The sequence below is a fragment of the Diadema antillarum genome, unplaced genomic scaffold (assembly GCF_040938485.1).
Source record: "Diadema antillarum isolate AM-2024a unplaced genomic scaffold, OU_Dant_1.0 seq00000466_RagTag, whole genome shotgun sequence".
Lineage (NCBI taxonomy): Eukaryota > Metazoa > Echinodermata > Echinoidea > Diadematoida > Diadematidae > Diadema > Diadema antillarum.
The window spans coordinates 1,520,306-1,542,325 of record NW_027271436.1 but is presented as its reverse complement, the minus strand read 5'-3'; the positions used below and the strand labels follow the sequence as shown (position 1 = coordinate 1,542,325).

The following is a 22,020-nucleotide window of genomic DNA, read 5'->3' as shown; positions in this document are numbered from 1 at the left end:
TTTGACCCATGAAGCAAATCAATTGGGGTTTTCTATAAGATGTGGGCAATGAGTTATAGTTTCATACTCTGAAATTATATTTGGATTGATTCTCTATTTTTAAAGTTACCGTTGCGGAGGGTACAGTTGAGGGGGTTAGTGCAATGTAGCGCTCACCCACACTTGTGTGAAAAATGAGTTACATGCATATACATCATCCTATGAAACACTCCTCTATAACCCATAAAATGTCATCTTGAAATTTAATCAATAAGTGGGTCTTTTAATGCAAAACCTCTTTGCCCCGAAAAATAATCACATCTTATAAGCAGGAATATAGTGCTAAGCCACACTTTTCAAGATGGCGACCACCATGGCAGCAGGCAGAAAGGTGTCTGAAAAAGACCTCAAAAAGAACAGTGAGCAGACTTTTTCATCTGAAAAAAAAGTGAAATTCTGATTTATCATATTATAACCCGCACTCTTCTGGATGTTAGGAAAGTGGAGATTAGATAAACATTAATGAATTTTGAAGCATTAAATGTGTAATTTTTGGTATTTTTGTACTGTTGGGATAGCACTATCTTCAAGCTAATTCTAAAGATTATGACATTTTCGCCAGTTTCTTCATTTTTGTTAAACTTAAGAGAAAATTACTGCAATCATTGGTTTTAAGAGCATTTTAGCATTGTGCCTTATGACCAATAAGGAAATTAAACAACGTTCATAGTCTGCACCAGCACCTTAAAGTGTAATTAGTGGGTTAGCACTTTATTCATGCTGACATTTCACTTTAAAAGGAAAGCTTCCTTAAAATAGATTGGTAGTTAAATGATTGATGAAACGTTTTGAAAATATAGCTCTTAATTTGTTATGTGTGATTTTATCGTCGAAATGGCTTATTGTAATGAGAGTGTTGTCTCTAGATTATTTTTTCTGCTATCATTGTGATCTGAAAACGTTCATATGGGTACAAAATGTACGGATAGCTGAATATTTGGAAATGTGCTCTCAGTGGATCTCAGTGAATCTTACACAGGGTTAGATTAGTAGTGGAAGAAAATTTGAAATTGCCTTTAGTCTTTTTGCAACTGTGTCTTATTTTTTTGAATAACAAAATGCAATTTTCTATGCTTTTACAACCATATTTTGGGGGATTAGCAATTGACAGTAGAACATGAAAAAAACATCTAAAACCGATTCATTCACCTCAAATTTCTAAAGCAATCCTCGCCGATGTCAATGCAGCAGTGCTTCCCAATGGTAGTTTCTTACATGACAGAGACACATAGGGCTATACTTATATATCAAACATCTTGTAAAGGATGTTACCTTTATAACATAAATTCAAATCGTATTTTTCAAATCTGAATAAAATATAATGCTGTCGTATAAAAGTCATAGATCCACATTGTGGATAACTCTGCGGTTTCTCAATGTAGATGAATAAACGTTGAAAGCAATCAAAGCGGTATTTAAAGCATGAATTCTGAGAGTAGTTGATTTTGTTTAAAATCGTAATTTCATTTTGAGTCAATAGCTCCCTTTATTCCGCCGTCAGCATTTATGATGGGTTTTTTATGAAGAAATTTCCATTATGGAGAGAAAAATGTCTTTGCTGTATTCTGTTTTTACAAATTTCAGAATTGTTCATCACATGCTTGTTTTCCAGACTACTTTACAAAAAGAAAGCTACTTTAAAAATCAATTTGGAGTTTTGTGATTAATGAAACTAACAGATTCTTTTTTCAGTTTTTCATGTATGATTTTGTCATTGTAGCGGCTTTGACATAATGAAATTTATAGTTCGTAAACCATCTTTATCATCCGAATGTGTTCTATAGTACATATGGGTAAAATGATACCAACATACATTGTCAGTTACCATATACTCTTTTCTTTTCTTCTCTCTCTCTCTCTCTCTCTCTCTTTTTTTTTTGGTCTTATTCAGCACATTGCATTCTAACATGCACGGTCTGTCCAAATATAAGAAATTTATAAGTGTGCAGACCTCTAAAGATATCTTTTACCACCTTTTGGAATAGCATTGTTCTTTTCATGGATTTTTTAACGTTTTGTTTGTAATCAAAAGTTAGTCTTTCATTTTGTGATAACAACTTTCCTGCATAGTTTCACACTGCTGCATTTAACAATGAATATGGGAGGGGGATTCATTGAGACCTGTACATCGTCTGACCTCATCCAACACCTTTTTTTTTTAATTCGTCGTCATACAAAGAAGGATTGTAGAGTACTAGTGATGATTTTGAGACCCTAAACAAGAAAACCAATCTACCCTATAACAAGTCTACTTTATGGTATTTTACTCCCGTTATCAAAGGACATAATAATCTGTGGAATATAATATTGATACCCTTTTACTTGATTTTTTTTTCTGATTTAGATACTATTAATGCTAAAATGCGTTACACCATGCGTGATGCTGAAAAAGGGACCCTTTCCCTGCTTTCAGGTACATGGAAGACACCGTCCTCAATGAGACATAACCCCCCCCCCGACAAATTTATTAATCCTATGACAGTGAATGCTTTGTCTTTTTAAGACTTGAATTGTTGCATTAAAATGTCCATATTTTAAGGCGTCTTTAAGCGTACATGATTCACCCTGTGCTCGTTTGAAATATATGAAAAGTATATATATGTCTTCATAAGTTCACACAGATTACGCAATACCGACTGGTTAAAAAATGTATATACAGTATCTGGTCTTAAATTTCGCGTCACAAAGGAGGGAACTCAAATATTACATCAATTTTCTGTTTTGAGCGAAGAGATTTTGATGTTTTGTGAGTTTTCACAAAATAAAAAATATTTGTATACATACAGTGTACTCCCGTTACAACAAACACGGTTATAACGAAATTTCGTTATATAACGAAGTAAAACTTCTGGTCCCAAAATTATCGCCATTAAACTCTATGGTACAAAATTCGCTTATAACGAACACGGTTATAGCGAAATTTCCGTCATAACGAAGTCTTTTCCGAGCACCACTGACAAAGAAAAACAAAAGAAATGTGCTCCGTTATAACGAAATGAGGATCGCTTTCGAAAATACGTAGCGGAAAAAGCATCATGATAAGCGTATCTGCATGGGCGAACGCTTCAGATCACTGTGTGTTCGCTCCGTGTGTCACGCACAGTTTCCGAGGGGAACCTTACTTGAGCTATTGTTATACACTAATCTGAAGACCAAGTTAAATGAGGGTCGTTTTATTTTTCCGATGGTCCTTTATTACAAAACACACCTATTCTGATACAAATAAAATGTCCGTTAGTTCGGAAATAACATAAGGTTTGTTATTATCAACATTTTGGAGTTTTAACATTCCCAAGGTTCCTTATTAATAAGGTTCGTTAATCCGACAATGAAATACGGTTCTTATTACAACAAACCTTTGGAATCCCGGGAATGGCGGAACTTTGGAATAAGGATCCTGTGGAGTAACAAACTTTAGCAAGAAACGAACCTTTGGAATAGCGAACTGTATCCGAATCCTAAACCATCATATTCTATGGTACATGTGTGACAATACAAACAACTGCATGCTCTCTTTTAAATGTAATATTCAAACGGAATTAGGAAGGCACCATCCCATTTCACATAGCTTTCCAGTGTATGACGAGTATTCAACAAACAGAATATGACATATGCGTGGTTTCCTTTTTTTTGTTATATATTTCTTTGTTCGGTTATATCGAAATTTCGTTATAACGAAAGAAAACTGCCGGTCCCGAGCATTTCGTTATAACGGGAGTGCACTGTAATGGATTTGGCTTCAATAAAGTGCTAAGCGAAAATATTCGAAATGTGATTTGAAATATCCTCTTCAATACATCAAAATATTAAAGGGGAAGGCTAGTAACTGATCAGTGGGAATCAGTGGAAATGCTGGGAGATGATTGTTCCAATCCTTATGGGATTCATTCAAGAGTTCATTGTATATCTATTGTTGTGTGAAAATGATTTGCTTCAGAATGGTCGCATATTCAAGTAATGTGCAGTTTAATGCTTCCAGGTTAGCGTCCCTGGTCAGTGACGGGGCATTAATCTGCACATTACTTGAATATGAGACCGTTCTGAAGCAAATCATTTTCACACAACAATAGATATACAATGAACTCTTGAATGAATCCCATAAGGATTGGAACAATCATCTCCCAGCATTTCCACTGATTCCCACTGATCAGTTACTAGCCTTCCCCTTTAATGTAGTAAATCTTCAAGGAACTATTCAATCTTGAGTATGTAAAGGTTCATATAGCTAAACATTGGCCTTCTCGAGTCATCAACCTGATTTATGGATTTTTTTTCAAACTTTAAAAAGCAGTTATCTCAAAATTACTTTTGTGTAGGTTAGCACTATATTGCACCGACCCCGTAAGTTGTATTTTTTTTTTTTTTTGGGGGGGAGGGGGGCATACGGTATATTACGTTGAAAATAAACAGAAGGCCCAAAGACTTGTCATCACACCTATGACATGGTTTTGCAATTGACGAACTGCGTAAGGAAACATAGGCTGTGTTCTTTTTTTTTCCCTAAAACGTTGATACAAATATCTAAGAACGAAATGTGAACTTTGTCAAGTGTCTGATTTAAAGGACAAGTCCACTCTCATATCCATGTGGATTGAGTGAATGCAGCAATATTTGTAGAACACATCAGTGAAAGTTTGGGAAAGTCGGAAGAAAGTCATGAATTTTTAAAGTATCTGCACAGTCACCGCTCGATGAGAAGACTATTGGCGTGTATGATGTCACACCAAGTCATGCATACAATAATATAAGGAAAATGTAAAGATAAATTCACAAAATTTTACTTTTTGAAAAAAAGTGCACATTTCCTCGACTCGTCACTGATGTATGTTAAGGGTAATATTATTCCCCCCTTGCGTTCTGAAAAGGGAAATCAAGTGTTCTTTTATTATGCGAGAAATGTGAAAAATATATTGAATTTTCCTTATGCTTTCTTTGTATCATTGTACACATGTGACATCAAAGGGTGGAGTAGTCTTTTAATCCAGCAGTGACTAAGCAGAAATTTCAAAAATTCATAACTTTTGAACGGATTGTCAGATTTTTCTCAAACTCTCGCAGATGTGTTCTACTAATACTGCTGCATTCACTCAATCCACATGTCTATGAAGGTGATCGTTAACGGACCGTTAACGATCGCCGCGTCACTGTACAGGCATGCTTACCTGAAAACATCACTTGAATATGAGACCATTCTGAAGCAAATAATTTTCACACAACAATAGATTTATGATGTACTCTTAAATGAATCCCACAAGGATTGGAACAATCATCCTCCAGCATTCCCACTGATTCCGACTGATCAGTTACTAGCCATCCCCTTTAAAGCAAATTACATTCTAGGATAGGCCAGTTGCAGAACAGGTTAAAAATAACACCACAGTAGTTTCTCTGGGTTTTTTTTTTTCGTCCATTTTAAGCTAGAGATAAGCAGAAGAAAATAAACAATTCTATGGAACACATACCTGCATCACCTTAATTAACATCAACGTCTATTACCCTTCATAGCGGCACTTAAAAAACCCATCAGCAATCACTATTTCTACGTTTAATCAATAAATTATGACTTTGAGCTGTGTATCATTGCTCACGAGGTAAATTAATTGAATGAATAGATTGATATTTTAATAACAAATAAAAGAAATCTAGAGATTGAAAAGATAATTCAAGAAAAGTAATTATGTGGAACACATCCCTGCATCCCCTTGATTAACATCAACGTCCATTACCCTTCATATCAGCACTTATAAACGCATCAGCGATCACTATTTCGATGAATGAATAGATTGATATTCTTCTGAATGTCCAATATAAAAGACAACCTCAAAACCAGAGTTATTCAAGAAATTAACTAACTCTATTGCCTAGCAAATATACTAACATGTTGTATTCAATCAATAACTTGGACCCTCTTCGTGCAGTATATGTAGCTTTTCATTATACCTGTTAAAGAATGTCTGGTCAAGATATGAACTGATAAACACTGAACCCATAACAAAGGAAAGGTATATCGAATGGCATAATTAAATTCTAACTTTACTACGAACTTTTTTTTTACAAATGAAGTATTCATCGATGTGGTAATAAAGGTAAAAAGATGAAAATAATTCAAGAACTGTTCTTTTTCAAGTGATTGAATACACAAGAGTAAATGGAATGAAGTAAAAGTAAAGGGGTCCATGCTGCAACGCCAAATCAAGATGCGTGCTTAAATTAATACAAACATGTAACTTACAAACCTCCCATAACACAACTGGAAGTAGAAGGGAACATCTATTTATCTTTCTTTGTTGTTTTTTAATAAATTCTCAATTTGTCATTTTGACTCTACGTCAAACATCTGTACTGTGTTTGTATCAGTGATGTATTAGGATAATTTTCTCAGGTTGTGTACACTGGCATTCTTGCTATAAAAACAATAAAATCAGCTGGGTTCGTAGATTTTGAATATCTTTAAATTGAGTCTAGTAGAATACAGGACAATTTTCAATTATTGATTGCCCTGCAATGATTTTCAACTTCTGCTTGAAAATAACAGACATGCTAATCATAATGGTGTTGCAATAAACACTCTTCAAATCACAGAAAATTAAGATTGATATAATAATACAACCATAAATGATCTAAGTCGTGGCATTTATTTTAAAATAATGATACAACAACAAATGCAAGATGCTGCACTGGTACGTTCACACGCAGAACATTGTGCTATATTGATGATTAATGAGGCATTAATGTTGTGTCACATCTAAACCCATTCAGTTGTGATTATGATACATTTCTTACAAAAGTGGAAAGTTGCAATGGCCACTTAGAGTGTAATATATTGTTGGGACCGCCGAGTTGGTACCCAAAACAGTTAGAGTTAAACTCTAAAGCACGTACACAAGAAGAAACCAGGCAACCAGTCATTCCGATGGTTCATGTCTCAAAAGTGGTCTTTTATTCCAGCTCGCAAGATTACATGACTATGACACGCCAGTGCTCATTCCAAGACTGCCTTTTACTCCAGTCAGCGTCCCAAGATATACTCCTCAACACTCACTCTTAATTTCTTACATTATCAAAGCATCATTCATCACCTTCTTGTATACAATGACTGTCTTCTACAGTGACCGTTACCAACGACCATTTGTGGTCTGGTCTGGGGACAGGGAGTCTACTTGGGGGTGATAAACTCTAGGGGGCTCGTCCGTGGTAAGGGGAAAGGAAGAACCACAGATACAAACAATGTTCTCAGTTAATGTGTCCGCCCATAAGACTTGCCCTACCAACTTTCAAGTGGAGTCCCAATTTGCCTAACTCTGGGACCGTAACAATATGCCAATGAAACACCCATATACAAACCATTATTAAGCAAACTGATTTTAATTGTGGAGTGGACAGTAATGTGTTGTGCATTCTACATTTACAGTGGTGAAAACATAGCATCACCAAATTTTGATTGATTCATAGTTCTTCCTATATCTTTTACTTTAGTAAAAAACAACAACACATTAACTACTTGACTGGTGTTTTCGGTTGCTACACAGGTCATTCGTCATCATTAATAGTACAAGATCTCAGGATAATTACTAAACCTAAATATCATTTGAAATAATGACACGGACACATTGGTTTAAGTAAGGCCTGACACCACTGTCAAACACTGGTGGTAAAGATGTTATGGAGGAGTGTTTATGCCTGAGAGTCTCAAGAAAAAAACAACAACAAAACTTTTCAACGATTGACAGGTATAATTTACCCATTTGTTGCTGAAGTATACAAACACTTTTGTTACACACTACTGTCGGTGAAACGCAGCTGCTCTCTGAATCCGAACTGCTTTCTGGAGAGGTGGGATTCTGGGGATGAAGTAACCCCGCACTGCTGGTACATGTATCTGGAGTCATTTAAATTGCAGACACACAGACACGTTAGTTATTACATGAATGATGTGACTAGATGACCTCGTAGATCTTGACACATCCAGCGCCTTTTTTATCAAAAACAAACAAAGAAACAACAATAAATTAACGCAATTTCAAAATCAGTCAGGATAGCTCTGTTACGTTTCACATTGGTAAATGCATAGTCAGAATAATTGCACAATATTTATTCGAAGATAAAGTGACATAAAAGTATAAAGATGTTTCCCTGAAAATCTAAATGCATAATTCTCTGAACAGTTAGTCTGTAGGAGTTCGTATATCTTTTCCGGCAAACACCCCTTTGATTTTTTTTTTTTTTCATTTTAAAGGCCTGGGGTGTCTAGAATTTTCTGTCATCGTGCTATACCTACATTTTGATAAGGTCAAGTGAGGGTGTGTGTGTAGGCCTAAATAGGTTTCGCTCCCTGGCAAAAAAAAGTTGCATTTCTATATATGTACTAGACTGGGTCGGTTTCATGAAAGCCTTAGGAGAGACTTTTCGCTCATAAGAGACATCTATGAGAGATTTAAAGGTAGGGAATCCCATTTGCACGCCTTAAATGAAGAGTTGTATAAATACAGTGGTATGTTGAAGAGAGTATCATATTAGAAACTCCCATAAAGTATTGAAAGTGGAAGGTAACATTTAGTACATTTTTTTGACCGTTAGATTTTGAATTGAATTGTTTTCGGGGCTCACCGTAAATTCCAGTACATTACTAGGCTACCTTTGCAGACCCATGTACTGCATGTGTGTCCATCATGTATATATTGTGAAGAAAGTTCATCAACACTTACTAACATTTCTATATACATTCTTGCCACGCACTCTATATGTTATTACATCAGCTCTTGTACTTTTAGATTTGTGTTTATAGATCACAAATACAGAAGAATGCAACAAAAAGGCTTAAGTGCGGCTGACACACAGAACTACTGAGAAGTTGAGTTTTGTGCATTATTCAAATTTTAGATAACTGTTGACTTCCAAATTTCTAAGCAGTGGCCTAAGCAAGTCCCCTGAGGTTCATATTTAATGTTTTGCTGCATTTTGGGAGGTCTGTAAAAGGTATCCCCTACCTTTAAGGAGAGACTTATTAAATCATATGTGATGACTCCGTGAAACGGACCCCTGGGCCCTGGTCATTTATTACAGATAGGCCAAGAAACTACATGAAAATAAGCACGAACATACACCTTGACTTCTGCGCAACTGACAAGCAAACAAAAAGAAAAAAAAATCTCAATGTGCAGGTGTTTCTCCAGAAAAAAGTGTTGGTTTTGCTGGCAAAGCATGAATTTAAATTCTGTTTTCTTCCATGGGGGGGGGGGGGGGGGGGGGGGTTGATTACTCATACACGGATCACAGTACGTAGGCCCAGGTTAACTTGAACGTAGCGTTTAACATCAGACCCCTAAGTGACATATCACTACACGTTTGAATGATGATATTTCAGGCACACATGGTGGTGTTATTAGCTCCAAACCAAGCCTGGACAAAAGTACGGAATCTAACATGAGCAGTGTTGCAGCTTTATTTTTTTTTCTTGGACCGAAAACTCGACGGGCACCTGACAGCGCAATGATTGCACCTTAAATGCACTTGGTGTGTGTGTGTGTGTGTGTGTGTGTATGTGTGCGTGTGTTAGTGTGGGTGTTGTCTGTTTGTGTGTTTGTATGTTTGTGTGTTTTGGGTATGGTAGGTGTGCAGTATATTGCTATACTTGCAAGTTTTTTTGCATGCTTAATAATAATAATACTATTAATAGTAATTATAATAATGATAATGATAATGATGATAATAATAATAATAATAATAATAAAATAATAATAATAATAATAACAATAATAATAATAAAACAATGAAAATTTATTCTGAAAAAAAATTGAACGCGAGGTACTAGCAGTATAGGTAAGTATGGTTATTCTGCCGTAGATGTAGGATTTAGGACATTAGGGGTTTAGGGTAGGGTAGCGCTCGAGATCTAGGCTATTCATCATTCACAAGTTAAACAAACGCCTTCGTGTTTGGCGTTGTATGCGGTTTCTGCGCAAGTTCATTGTTTGAACATGAATTCTATGAATTGTGGGGGTGCTTTATATGCATCATGCTCCTTTGAATACGAGTGAAGTGCCTAACCAATTTAGAAATGAAGAATGGCATTTGTACTAATGTGCCCATGAAATAACTGTGAAGTGGCTTATTTTAAACACGAGACAAATGATACAATGAAAACCGAATTCACGCTATCCTTGTGTTTGTGTAGGCAGCATTGTTTTCTCTTTCCCGTTCTGTACAGAATACAGTGATCCCTATGCCATCTCTCTTATGCATGAGCTACATCTGAAGCGGGAAGAGTAAGCAAATGTGTTTGGTTCAGACGTCCCGCCGTTTATATATATATATATATATATATATATATATATATATATATATATATTTCTTTATCCTCCATTATCAGTGACGAATAACCAAGTACCGTTCTTTCCATGTTTTCTTATAAACCACGCCATAAGACAGAAGCTTAGTACCCTCCGATATTCTTCAGTCTTTAAACAAAATCATTTTTGAGTTTGTTTTTTTTTTCCGGGGGGGGGGTGAGGGGGAGATACACCTAGGCCTCCTTGATGTAAGCTCCAACCAGTAGTAACGTGAAGAAAAAAAAAAATCAATCAAAAACTTTTAATCCGATGAAACGAACTAGTGGCAGAACATGGGAGATAATGTTTTTGGTAAGCATGTACACGTACATGTGCAGCTAGGCCATCACATCCTTCAATGTCCTTTCAATTCTTTAAAAAAAATATATATTTTTATGCATTAGCTGTTTTATACTTGTACTGCAGATGTTGTAACACATGGTGTTCATGTTCTGTATACTTCTGTTTTTTTCTATAAAATGTTGTATGAAATGCTTCAAACCAATCTTCAGTAAGTATCATCACATCACAATATATTACACTTTTGAGGATCTCCAAACTGATGAAGACTTGTGTTTTGCGTGTGAACCCTGGCTTTCATATCGCTGCTGAAATCGCGACATTCAACCCATGCCTTGCCATTCAAAATTTTATTTCTTAAAGTATCAATTTATTTTCTTGGGTGGGGGGGGGGGGAACTTTCACCTTTGAACCTGGTAAGCTGCCACAAACAAGACTACCATGTCTACAAAAGAAAATCTGTTCCACAATATACTAATCAGATTATAAATCATTGTTCCAGAAATGCCCTCCATTCCACAACACAAAGAGAAGTTTGATGAAGGAAAGGGCGCCGGGTAAAAATCACGGAAATCACTCTTCTCAAATCTAAATCAATTTTTGAGTTGGTCATGGACAATTTTTCACATCATGATTTACCTTGATTTCTGATAAGAAGAACAGAAAATTAATCCCACTTGATGTTTTGCTGACACTGAACAGGGATACTGGGGTATCTTAAGCATGCCAAAATTTGCAAACACTACCGACACATCCACTGGAGATCAATTTAAAAACAACAAAAAGGACAAGTGGCTTCACTACCCCTTGTTACTGCATTCCTGCTGATAAATTTTACACATTTTGCTGGTTCCCCCAACTTGGTTTTATCATCAAGTGTGACTTCTCCCTCACACCTTCGTGAGAATGAACCATTCTTACACAGAAATCATGAATATGCATCATAACACCATGAATATGCATCAATCTCTAATAAAAGGGCGGAGAGATGTCTCATCTGATGGTAACCATGGTGATTTGCGGGAGTGGCAGTATGCTAAGCTGTCTAACCACGTTTCCAAAACCACTGTCAAAGCTAACATTTTTTTGTCAGGGAAAACCAGGGAGGGCGCTAACTTGAAAGAGAAATTGCCTCCAACCCACTGAGTAAGAGAAGTGTACAAGGCTTCCCATTCAAATTCAATTTAGCTTTTGAGAACAGCATGTGGAGTTTTATCTGTGTAAGGCTGTGGGACTAAGGGAAATTTGAAATCACACATCCTACAAACTGGCAGTCAGGAGTGTACCGTGGATTCGGTGGGGATGTGTGAAGTTTTCCTGGAGAGGAAAGTTCGATGAATTCTTTAGACTTTTGATGGATTCCATGCAGGAGAGGTCATGTTACACTTTATTGAAGGCAGCAATGTCTACATTCTGAATCAGATCTTCATGCTCGCAGATTGCTTCCTCAAGGTCATCCGTGCCGACTTTTTCGTCTTCAACCACGCATGTGATTTGCAGCTTCTTGATGCCGAATGCCAGAGGGACCAGCTTGGATGCTCCCCACACTAGACCGTCCATTTCCACCGATCTCACGGCATTCTCCAACTCCTTCATGTCTGTCTCATCGTCCCATGGCTTGACGTCGAGGATGATGTTGGACTTGGGAATGAGGGCGGGCTTCCTAGCCTTCTTGGCGTGGTATGCCGCTAGACGCTCCTCCCTGATTTTCTTCTCCTCCTCAGTCTCTTCCCCTTCCTCTGAATCTGAACCAAACAGATCAAAGTCGTCGTCGTCGTCGGCAGCTGGTTTTCCATTCTGAACTGGTTTTGCCTCGACTGCTGAGGGTTTGCTTTCTGGGATGGTAGGGGTGTTCAAGGCACTGAGTCTTTCGGTCAACTTGGCCACGGCAGCCTGGAGGTCAGAGGTGATCTGTCTCAGTTCGGCGTTTTCCTTCTCCACGGCCGACAGACGTGCCAGGACTTCGGCGTTGTCAACACCGACGCCCACACTCAGACCGACTCCAGCACTCAAAGTATTTTGAATGTTCTGACGTGCGCGTGCAATTTCGCTAACCAGATTGCTGGCCGCACCGTCCGTTTTCTGGACCACAAGACCACTGTAGTGGGCAGCAACGTGCTTCTGGTATTTGTACTCGGCCTCCTCAAACTTGGGGCTGTCAAACCAGATGGACTCTTGCATCAGTGGGTGGGCCATGGTGTGTGGTCAAGAGGGGTGACTCTGCTCTGCTGGATGCCAAAGATGGCCTGGAGAAAGCCGACACTGGCAGCAGCCGATGAAGCACAGTTGTTCACGTGAGAGCAAAGCTGTCCTTTCAATTCTAGTTCAAACATCTAGATGTTTTGATGGTCAGTAAACATTGGCCTATAGGTATTCTGATGCGCAACGTAAAAGATTGCAGCAGAAATAATTCATTAAATCATCGCCATCCCACAGGGCGCCACAGCGTAAAATGAGTTGCATGACACACTACTTGGGCCGATGTTCAAAAAAGTAGCAAACAATAATATTTGCTACAATCTGATTTTGTTCCTTATTATTTCACTCTGTAGTTTACAAATGCATACCATGGTATTTCACTTCTTCAGAATGGTCCAAAACGATGAGGAAGAGATAGGTGTAAAAAGGATCAGGAATTCTACCTTGTCGTGTACCTTTCATGAACTCATGTACAAAATGCGAAGAGATTTTCTGGAAAAAAATAAAGAACACAACTTCAACCTATTCAAACGTTATAAGAGTTTATAGACATTATTATTCATAAACAATCATCACAATCCCACTAGGTACCAACAGCGTAAACATATACGTAAACTGGTAAAATATTAATAGGCGGAATAATTCCAGAAATCATCACAATCCCGCCGGGCGAAAACCACATAAGATAAGTTGAATAATGCATGTTACCAACGATTGTACTATACTTGCGCCCATTTAAAAAAAAAAAAATCAAAAAACAAACAAACAAACAAACAAACGCATTTGATACAATCTGATTTTGTTCCTTATTATTTCACACTGTAGTTTACAAATGCATATTTCATTTCTTCAGAATGGTACAAAATGATGAGGAAGAGATAGGTGTAAAAAGGATCAGGAATTCTACCTTGTCGGTGTACCTTTCATGAATGCATGTACAAAATGCGAAGAGATTTTCTGGAGAAAATAAAGAATCTCCAATCTCTCCTGGCGCAAACGTTATGAGAGTTTACAGCAAAATCATGTGGTTAAAGGCAACACATAGTTCTGGTAGGCCTGCAAAATTGTAAAATTTCGCTCCAAAATGTACACATATGCCTAAGAATAACGCTGTAATAACAAGATATTCGTTAGGCAACGCCAAAAATGCGAAACATTAATTAAAAATGTTCGCATCTCAGAACTCACCCGATCGGGGTCAGGCTAACTCGGACTCGGGGACAACTCGGTCTCGCTCTGATGGCGGGGCCGAGTTGTCCCTGTGGATTGTACAGTGTTGTACTATTGGAGCGCTTCGTGTTCTGGCTGGTCTCAGTTATGGGCCGAGTTGATATACAACGCGCGTATGAAGCACCTCTTTGGCCCGCCTATAAAATAAACGGGCGCCTATATTATAGAATAATAAATTATGGCGATCACGAACTGCGTATAGATTGTCTGAAATATGAATAAATGAATGAACGACTGTGTTAGCTGATAATATTCGAACAATTCATGACCATTATTTTTTAAAACCTGTATAGTAGCTGTTGGATGCAAATAAAATGCAGTTTAATTGAAGCAAATTGAAAGCATCAGAATTGTCATCGCTGCATGTGCTTGTAACGGAAAAGAAGATGAAGTAATATGTAGAATTTGCTTTTAAATAAAACAAATACCCATTCTAGCTAACACAGTTGGTCTATCAAAGAAATGTAAAGCTAATCCTAAGAAATACCCTCAATTGCATTATAAAACTGATCTGTCTATCAAAGCGCAATTCTGTGGTATCTGAATTGATATCATTGTAACAAAATCTTATATATTCATAAGGACTAAGAGGTTTCATCTGAAAACGACTTTTAGCTAGAAAATACATTGTATCAAATAAATATTTTAGTGTGTATGTGTTGTTAACATGCTAATGTTTTTTTTTTTTCATCCTGATTCGTCCTTATTATTTTTTTTTTTTTTTGCCGTAGGCAAACTATTATATCTTCAATTGTTCTACGGAGTATATCAACTGAATACATTTTAGTTATGTGTTTTCGAGTGGCATTGGTTCTTACATAAGGCCATAGCGAAGGGCGCTTGCGGTTTTGGAATTGTAGACATTCATATTCTTTCACACTGCACCTAAACATTGTTTGGGTATCGTGTTCGATTATTGGGCTCCCTTTTTAACGTATGATCCTTCCCGACTGCGGATTGGTTACGCGGGGTAGTTGTGCGTAACATTCAGCATATTCGGGCCTTTCCCTTTGGGAGAAAAGGAAGTATTTGTTGATAATAATGGGATTACAAGAATGAATTGACACGACAAAGGTGGCAAACGACATGAACTTAGTTCATTTGTAGGACGTTTATTCCAAGTTTTATATAGTATAAACTGCGATAAATATGGAATCTTTTGTTAACCGAATCAAGCAATCCCTTCCGAAATTCATTGGCTTTCTCGTGTTTAATTCGAATGATTGCTAATAAATCAGGGATTTAATGTCACTTGCGATTTGCTGAATAGTGTTTTAAAAGTTTAATACGTTTTCTACAGGCCTTGCAATAGAAAGGGATAAAGCTTAGACTACATCAATGAGTAAAAAAAAACTGACAAAGACTGGTATGCAGATCTGCACTAATTGTATCCTACTCGAAGATCAATGATCTTTGTCATAATGGTTACAGAGAGAAAATGCTAGCATCCAGAGCGGGTCCAGTGCCCTTTTGAAAAGCATATATGGATATTCTCCGAAAAAGTGTGCAATTACCGTAGTACAATTGACACACATTGAATATCAAAGATTTCTTTCATTTTTTATCAATTCAAAAACTTCGATACCTTCAAAAACCCTCTTGAAAAGCAGTATGGGCCATTCTCCGAAAAAGTTTGCATCTACCTTAGTACAATTGACACAAATTGAACATCAATGATTTCTTTCATTTTTTCATTAATTCAAAAACTTCAATCCCTTGGGAATACAAACGATCAATGGGTGATTTTGAAAGCTCGTTTTTTTTCTAGAAACATTTCCAAACGTAGAGTCATTTTTTTTTTCATTTTAAAACCAAATGTCAGATACGTTACCAAAGGTAGCATCTGAGAAAACTGTTGATTGTCTGCCTTTTTCTTGTTTTAACATGGCAATGCTTATACAACGTGGCCCACAAAGAACGGAACACTAAAAGATCTTTAATTTCACGAATATTGTTGAAAATATGTTATTATTTTGCATACTGTTGGAAGGGCCTGTTTTCCAAAAGAATGGCACCACGTTCTATGATTTGGTCAATACGTTAGGATTTGGGGACCATTTTTGTCAACGCTTGCACTTTTCAACATGTGAACATTTTGCACTTTCGGAGATACCGAAACCAGCGCCAATTCGGCTTGCAAAAGAACCAGTAGCGTTAACAATGTGAGGAATGTGGGGCGGACGGTGTGATTGTGATTGTTATTGTCTGCTAGTATTGTGAATGAGACCACCTGTTGGGCTCATTAAGATGCTAAATTTAGCTTGAAAATAGCGATGTTTATTCAAAAGCATGATTGGCTGTGACGTGGTTCATGAGTGGTGTAGGATTAAAGTCCGTACTAATTAAGTTTACATTAATTAATACAGTAAGAACTGAGAATATTGCTGTGTCGGTTTATGAACGAATTATCGGGTACTCAGTATCTCACCGGGATTAAAACTTGTTCGGGACTGTACATTTTGCTATATACTTTGCAGAGATGTCTAGCTTGCCTACGACTCTGAGACATGTATTGTGAAATTACAGCGTCTCCAAGCAGTTAAAAGAAAATTTAAAGACACGATTTAAGAATGTTGGTGACCGATTTTTAAAAATTCCCAATCTGAGCTGTCTGACCTAATTATGTTCAGAGGATGAAGACTACAAAGAAAAGCAATCACAATGAAGATTATAAATTAATTTAATCATAAACCGACACATCAATATTTTCAGTTCTCACTGCATTTAATTATCAGTGTACACAAAGTAAGGGCTTAATTCCTAAACTAATCATGAACTCGCGTCACTGCCGATATTGCCTTTGAAAAAAACCTTGGTATTTCCAGCTAAAAAAAAAAGAAGCATCTCAATCAGCCCATCAGGTGGTCTCATTCGCAATGGTAACGGACAATGACAATCACACCGTCCGCATCACATCCCACACATTATGAACACTACTGGTTCTATGGATAGCCGAATTGTCGCTGGTTTCGATATTTCTGAAAGTGCAAAATTTTCACATTTTGAAAAGTGCAAGCGTTGACAAAAATGGTCCTAAAATCATAACGTATTAACCAAGTTAAAGAACTTGGTGTTTGCTCTGCTGAGGTGAAGACTATAAATGTTTCCTTGTAACCAAAATGATCTGATGCTGATGTAATTTATTTCCGTCTCCTCTCACGAACCACCAAATAATCAACTTTCTTTACTTTCTGAACTTTCCAAACAGAGGGTTCAAACCAGACAGGTTGGAAGAACGCAGCACCCAATCCGGCTCTGTACGGTAAAGTTCAGTAGGGTTCGGTACGGTTAGCTTTCAAAATCTCAAGTACGGTCCTTGACAAGCTGACAATTGGAACATGCAGCGGTATTTTCTTAAAGGGAAAATCCAGTCCAAATAATCTTTAGATGTTAGTCTGATAAGAAAGAGTATAATTTCGAGTTCAAGGGAACATTTTGATAGAAATCGGGGGAGAATTAGGAAGTAATGACATTTTGATTTTTCACCAACTTTTGAGGAAACAGTTCTTGAACGGTAAATATGAATATGCAAATGACAAAGTGAGCATGTCATCTTTCAAAACTTGCCATATATAGGTCTAGATGTTGAAACATCCATTTTTTTATTCAAACGCAGTTATGCCCGACGAGAAAATCCTGATATAGTTAACTGTTCACTATTCTGAAGTTATTCAAACAGAAATAACATTATATTTTAGACTTCAACGACAGAAACAATGAATTTTCGGGTTTTTTTAACACGATTAATGGAAAATTGTGAGGTTATGACATGGTCAGCTCATTCATTTGCATATTCATATCCACAGTACAAGAACTGTTTTGCAGAAATTTGCAAAACTTCAAAATTTCATTACGTCCTTTTTTTTTTCATCCGATTTCAGTCAAATTTTTACTGATGAACTTGTAAGATTCTATACTCTTTTTCATCGAACTAACTTATTTTTGGACTGGGATTTCTCTTTAAGAGCTCAAGTACGGTCCTTGCAAGCTGAAAACTTATACCGGTATTTTCTGAAAGTCATTCACCTCGGAGAATAGATATTCAAATACAACAAAATGATCGCCTTAACAAGATATAACCTAAATACGTTTTCTACTGAAATATGTTTTTTATGTTAATAATATATTTCTGCTAGTCAATATTTCATATAGCAACTTATAATCTGAATGACGGTTCTTAATTATTGACTTTACACTATATATTTTTAAATTTTCTGCCTATTCTGCTGCCGTGAACTTTGCTGTAATTTTACATCTTTTTACAATGTGGATATCACAGTTTATTTCATCAAAAAATTATCTCATAATGGAAAAACTGCATGAATGCTTTCTTTTCACCTGTGTTTTCTGTCCTGTATTGACACAGCTGTTCTCCACAAGGACGTACCGACGACAAAAAAGTCACCCAAACCGAACAAGTTTATTATAGCACGGTAAGATCTCAGCCATTTGAGTTTTGAATTATTTCAACTACACATTGCAGCACTCCTTCCTCTCCAGTGCCCCAAAGAACAACAACAACAACAACAAAAATACTAGAAAAAAAAGTTCATATGAGGGCCTGCATGGGAAAAACGATATCAATAAATGAAGATGATTTCCTACCTAAAGGTTATACAGTGCATTAACGTGAAGTTCCTAAGTAACCGTAATAAGCCATGCATGGATACTTTATTTATGCATATAGCAAAAGACCACCTGGGGTCAAGCATTGTCCTTTCCAAATGATTCGTGACTATATTTGCGGGGTCATCCCACGAGTCCGACACCCACGAGTCATACGGTCCACGAGACCGACATCAAAAATAGGTCCATGAGTCATACAGCCCATGAGTTATACTGCTCACGAGTCATACAGCCCATGAGTTCGACACTACGCACAAAAGGTTCACGAGACCGACACTACACAATAAAGGCTCACGAGACCGACAGTACGCAAAAGAGGCTCATGAGACCGACACTAGGCAAAGAAGGGTCACGAGACCGACACTAGGCAAAGAAGGCTCACGAGACCGACACTAGACAAACAAAGCCCACGAGACCGACATAAGGCAAAGAAAGCTCACGAGACCGACAGGATGAACAGCGCCATCTACATGTCAATTTCCTGTACAGGGTGTTCCATGAAGCGGAAAAATTACATACTGGCGGGTGCAATTTCGTCACGCTATCGAGCGAGAGATTGTAACTGATTGAACAGCACCATTTACATATCAACGACATCACGTAACTATGTATTTCTACACGTATGGCCTTTAGTGGGCAGTTCTGTCACGCTACGGGAAGCGATATTGTTTCCCATTTATCTTTTTTTTTTAAAGTATTGTCCTCTTTATGGGGACAACATCCTCTTTATGGGGACCCCCCCAAAAAAAAAAAATGTATGGAAAAATGATAGAGGAAAAGAACGATGTATGGTTTGATTATAGATGTCATCGTGCCATTTTAATAGGCTCTCCCAATTTCTAGATAGACGGTGGACAGGATATAAGTTTTTTCTTTCGCCCCTTTCTTACTCGCCTCACTAGTTAAGTATTCCTTATTAAATGTCCTATCCTCCTGCTTATACCCGCCTGCTAAGAATTCAATTCGTATTTTTTCCTGTAACTATAATGTTTGATATTTTAAACGATAAAAACGTTTTATATCTCAGCGATTCACCTCGATTTGTTGCTTATTGTATTTGTAAAAATTATTCTCCTCAAAACGGTACATTTTTCATGAAATAGAATGTTCTTTTTCTTAATCCTTAAAGCTACCTTAATAGATGATTATATTATCATATGACTATTCCCCTTCCATATCATGTAAAGCAATTGTGCACTGTAACATTGACCATTCTGTGAAATATTTTCTTGTAAACTTCATTTCACACCTGGGCATTATTCTAGTTGGTTAATCTGAATGTCCACATTATTCTATTTTATTTTTTTATACAGATATATATGTTTTGTGTTTTCACGAATACTGATACACGCAAACACAATAAAAAAATCTTGAACAGTTCAGGGAGCGGGGAGGGCAAATGACGGGGTAATCCCCTAGCAACTCTTCTTTTCCATCTCTCATATCTTCCTTATGCCATTATCTCGACACCCTATACAATTAATTGATCTATAGGTGGCACTGTTAGTCCCGTCGGTCTTGTGGGCCTTCTTTGCCTAGTGTCGGTCTCATGAGCCTCTTTTGCCTAGTGTCGGTCTCGTGAGCTTTGTTTTCTTAGTGTCGGTCTCGTGAGCCTTTTAAGCGTAGTGTCGGTCTCGTGGGCTTTGTTTGCATAGTGTCGGTCTCGTGAGCCTTTTGTGTGTAGTGTCGAACTCATGGGCTGTATAACTAGTGGGCTTATTTTCCTTGATGTCGAACTCGTGGGCTTTATTTACTCAGTGTCGAACTCGTGGGCTGTATAACTAGTGGGCTGTGTGACTTGTGGGCTGTATGACTCGTGGGTGTCGGTCTCGTAACGTGCACCAATATTTGCTCTATTACTGCTTGTCATTCATCTTTAGCTGTCAGGTAAATTTTTCTTTCTCATTTATTAGTGCAAACTCTGATCGATAAGGCCACTGTTTAGGCTGTGAAGTCACGGCGTATAGGTCAGATTACCTTGAATGTCAATCTAACCTGTTGCTTGAATCTGTATCATTCAAGTCATGACCTCCCCCCCCCCCAAAAAAAAAAAAAAAAAAAAAAAAAAGTCCCCCCCCCCCAAAAATCAATGTTCCTCAACACAACTACTAGGTGTTACAAACAATATTTCCCACTTTTGATCCGTAAAATTTCAAAAACTATATATATCAGATAAAACTGACATAGATATCATGAACAATAGCTGAATAGTGTACAATTTTGTGGAGGTAATATAAAGATAATAGCATAAATCAGATTGATTGAATTAAACATCTATTTTTAAGTTAGGCATCAGATTTTGCTCTGTCTTCTACCCTCTGTACAAAATTCAAATTCTGCACAGAGGTCAAAGTGTATATGGGAGTGTGTTCATAGCCTGTTAATGGTCCCAAACAATGGCCGGGATTGGTATGCTTTATTGCGTATCCATGAGAAATTTCACTATCACAACTAGTCTTTATACTTCCTGAAAATATCATGTAGTGCACATGCAAGGCTATAAAAAACAGGTGTATATATTTTGTTTGTTTTTCTTTTATGTGCGTGCATTTTACCCTTTACCATGAATTCAGACTAGCAGTGCCCAGTGCAATCAATCATGAATAATTAAAAAAGCATTCATGTGCCTTAAAGTAGAGTTCAGATCAGGTGGTATCCATGTCCACCAGTGTGTAAACTTCAAGTTTTGTACAGAGGGTTAAAATTTGACGAAAATTTGTAACCTTACTTAGAAATTCAAAAAGAATAAAATAATTAAGATAAATGAATAGAATAGAACTGAATTATGCTTTCATATTCAAATCACTTCAAACTAAATTGTACAGTATTCAGCTTTACTCATATCAATAATAGTGTTATCTGATGTATAGTTTTTGAACGATGAGGATCAACAGTAGGATTTCTTTTTGTAACACGTAGTATATGCATGCAAGCACTCCTTTCTGTGCAAACATCGTACGCACGAGTTCCCACGTAGTTCCCCCAGAGTATGAGGAAATGGCCTTGTGGTGTCAATTTGCCAATGCAATAACAACTTAATTCATTAACATTACGACCTCCTATAAAAAATGGATGAAAATTTTTTTTTCTTAATTCACGGAAAGAAGCATCTGTGATGCGATGATTATTCATGTGATCCTTTTTTTAATTGGTGACAGGTGCTTGCCAGCGCATCCACCTGACAGCAAAAAATGGTATTTCGCAATAACTATAGTAAAGAAATAATCTGTTATCGCACTAAATACAAAACAATGGAATGAATGCGTGGTAAAACGTCGACTGATGGACTATTCTGGTC

The 22,020-nt window shown here is 37.1% G+C and overlaps 1 protein-coding gene across 1 annotated transcript; it reads right to left on the bottom strand.

Annotated features, from left to right (window-relative positions):
- Nucleotides 1-12,039: 12,039 nt before the first annotated feature.
- On the bottom strand, nucleotides 12,040-12,863 carry LOC139733256 (elongation factor 1-delta-like). The gene has a single exon (XM_071644096.1). It carries the CDS (start codon nucleotides 12,861-12,863, stop codon nucleotides 12,048-12,050), a length of 816 nt encoding a protein of 271 aa, XP_071500197.1. The 3' UTR covers nucleotides 12,040-12,047.
- Between the last annotated feature and the right edge of the window lie 9,157 nt (nucleotides 12,864-22,020).

Bases quoted from the DNA above. Each gene is read 5' to 3' on its own strand.
- LOC139733256 (XM_071644096.1), bottom strand. From the start codon at position 12,863: ATGGCCCACCCACTGATGCAAGAGTCCATCTGGTTTGACAGCCCCAAG.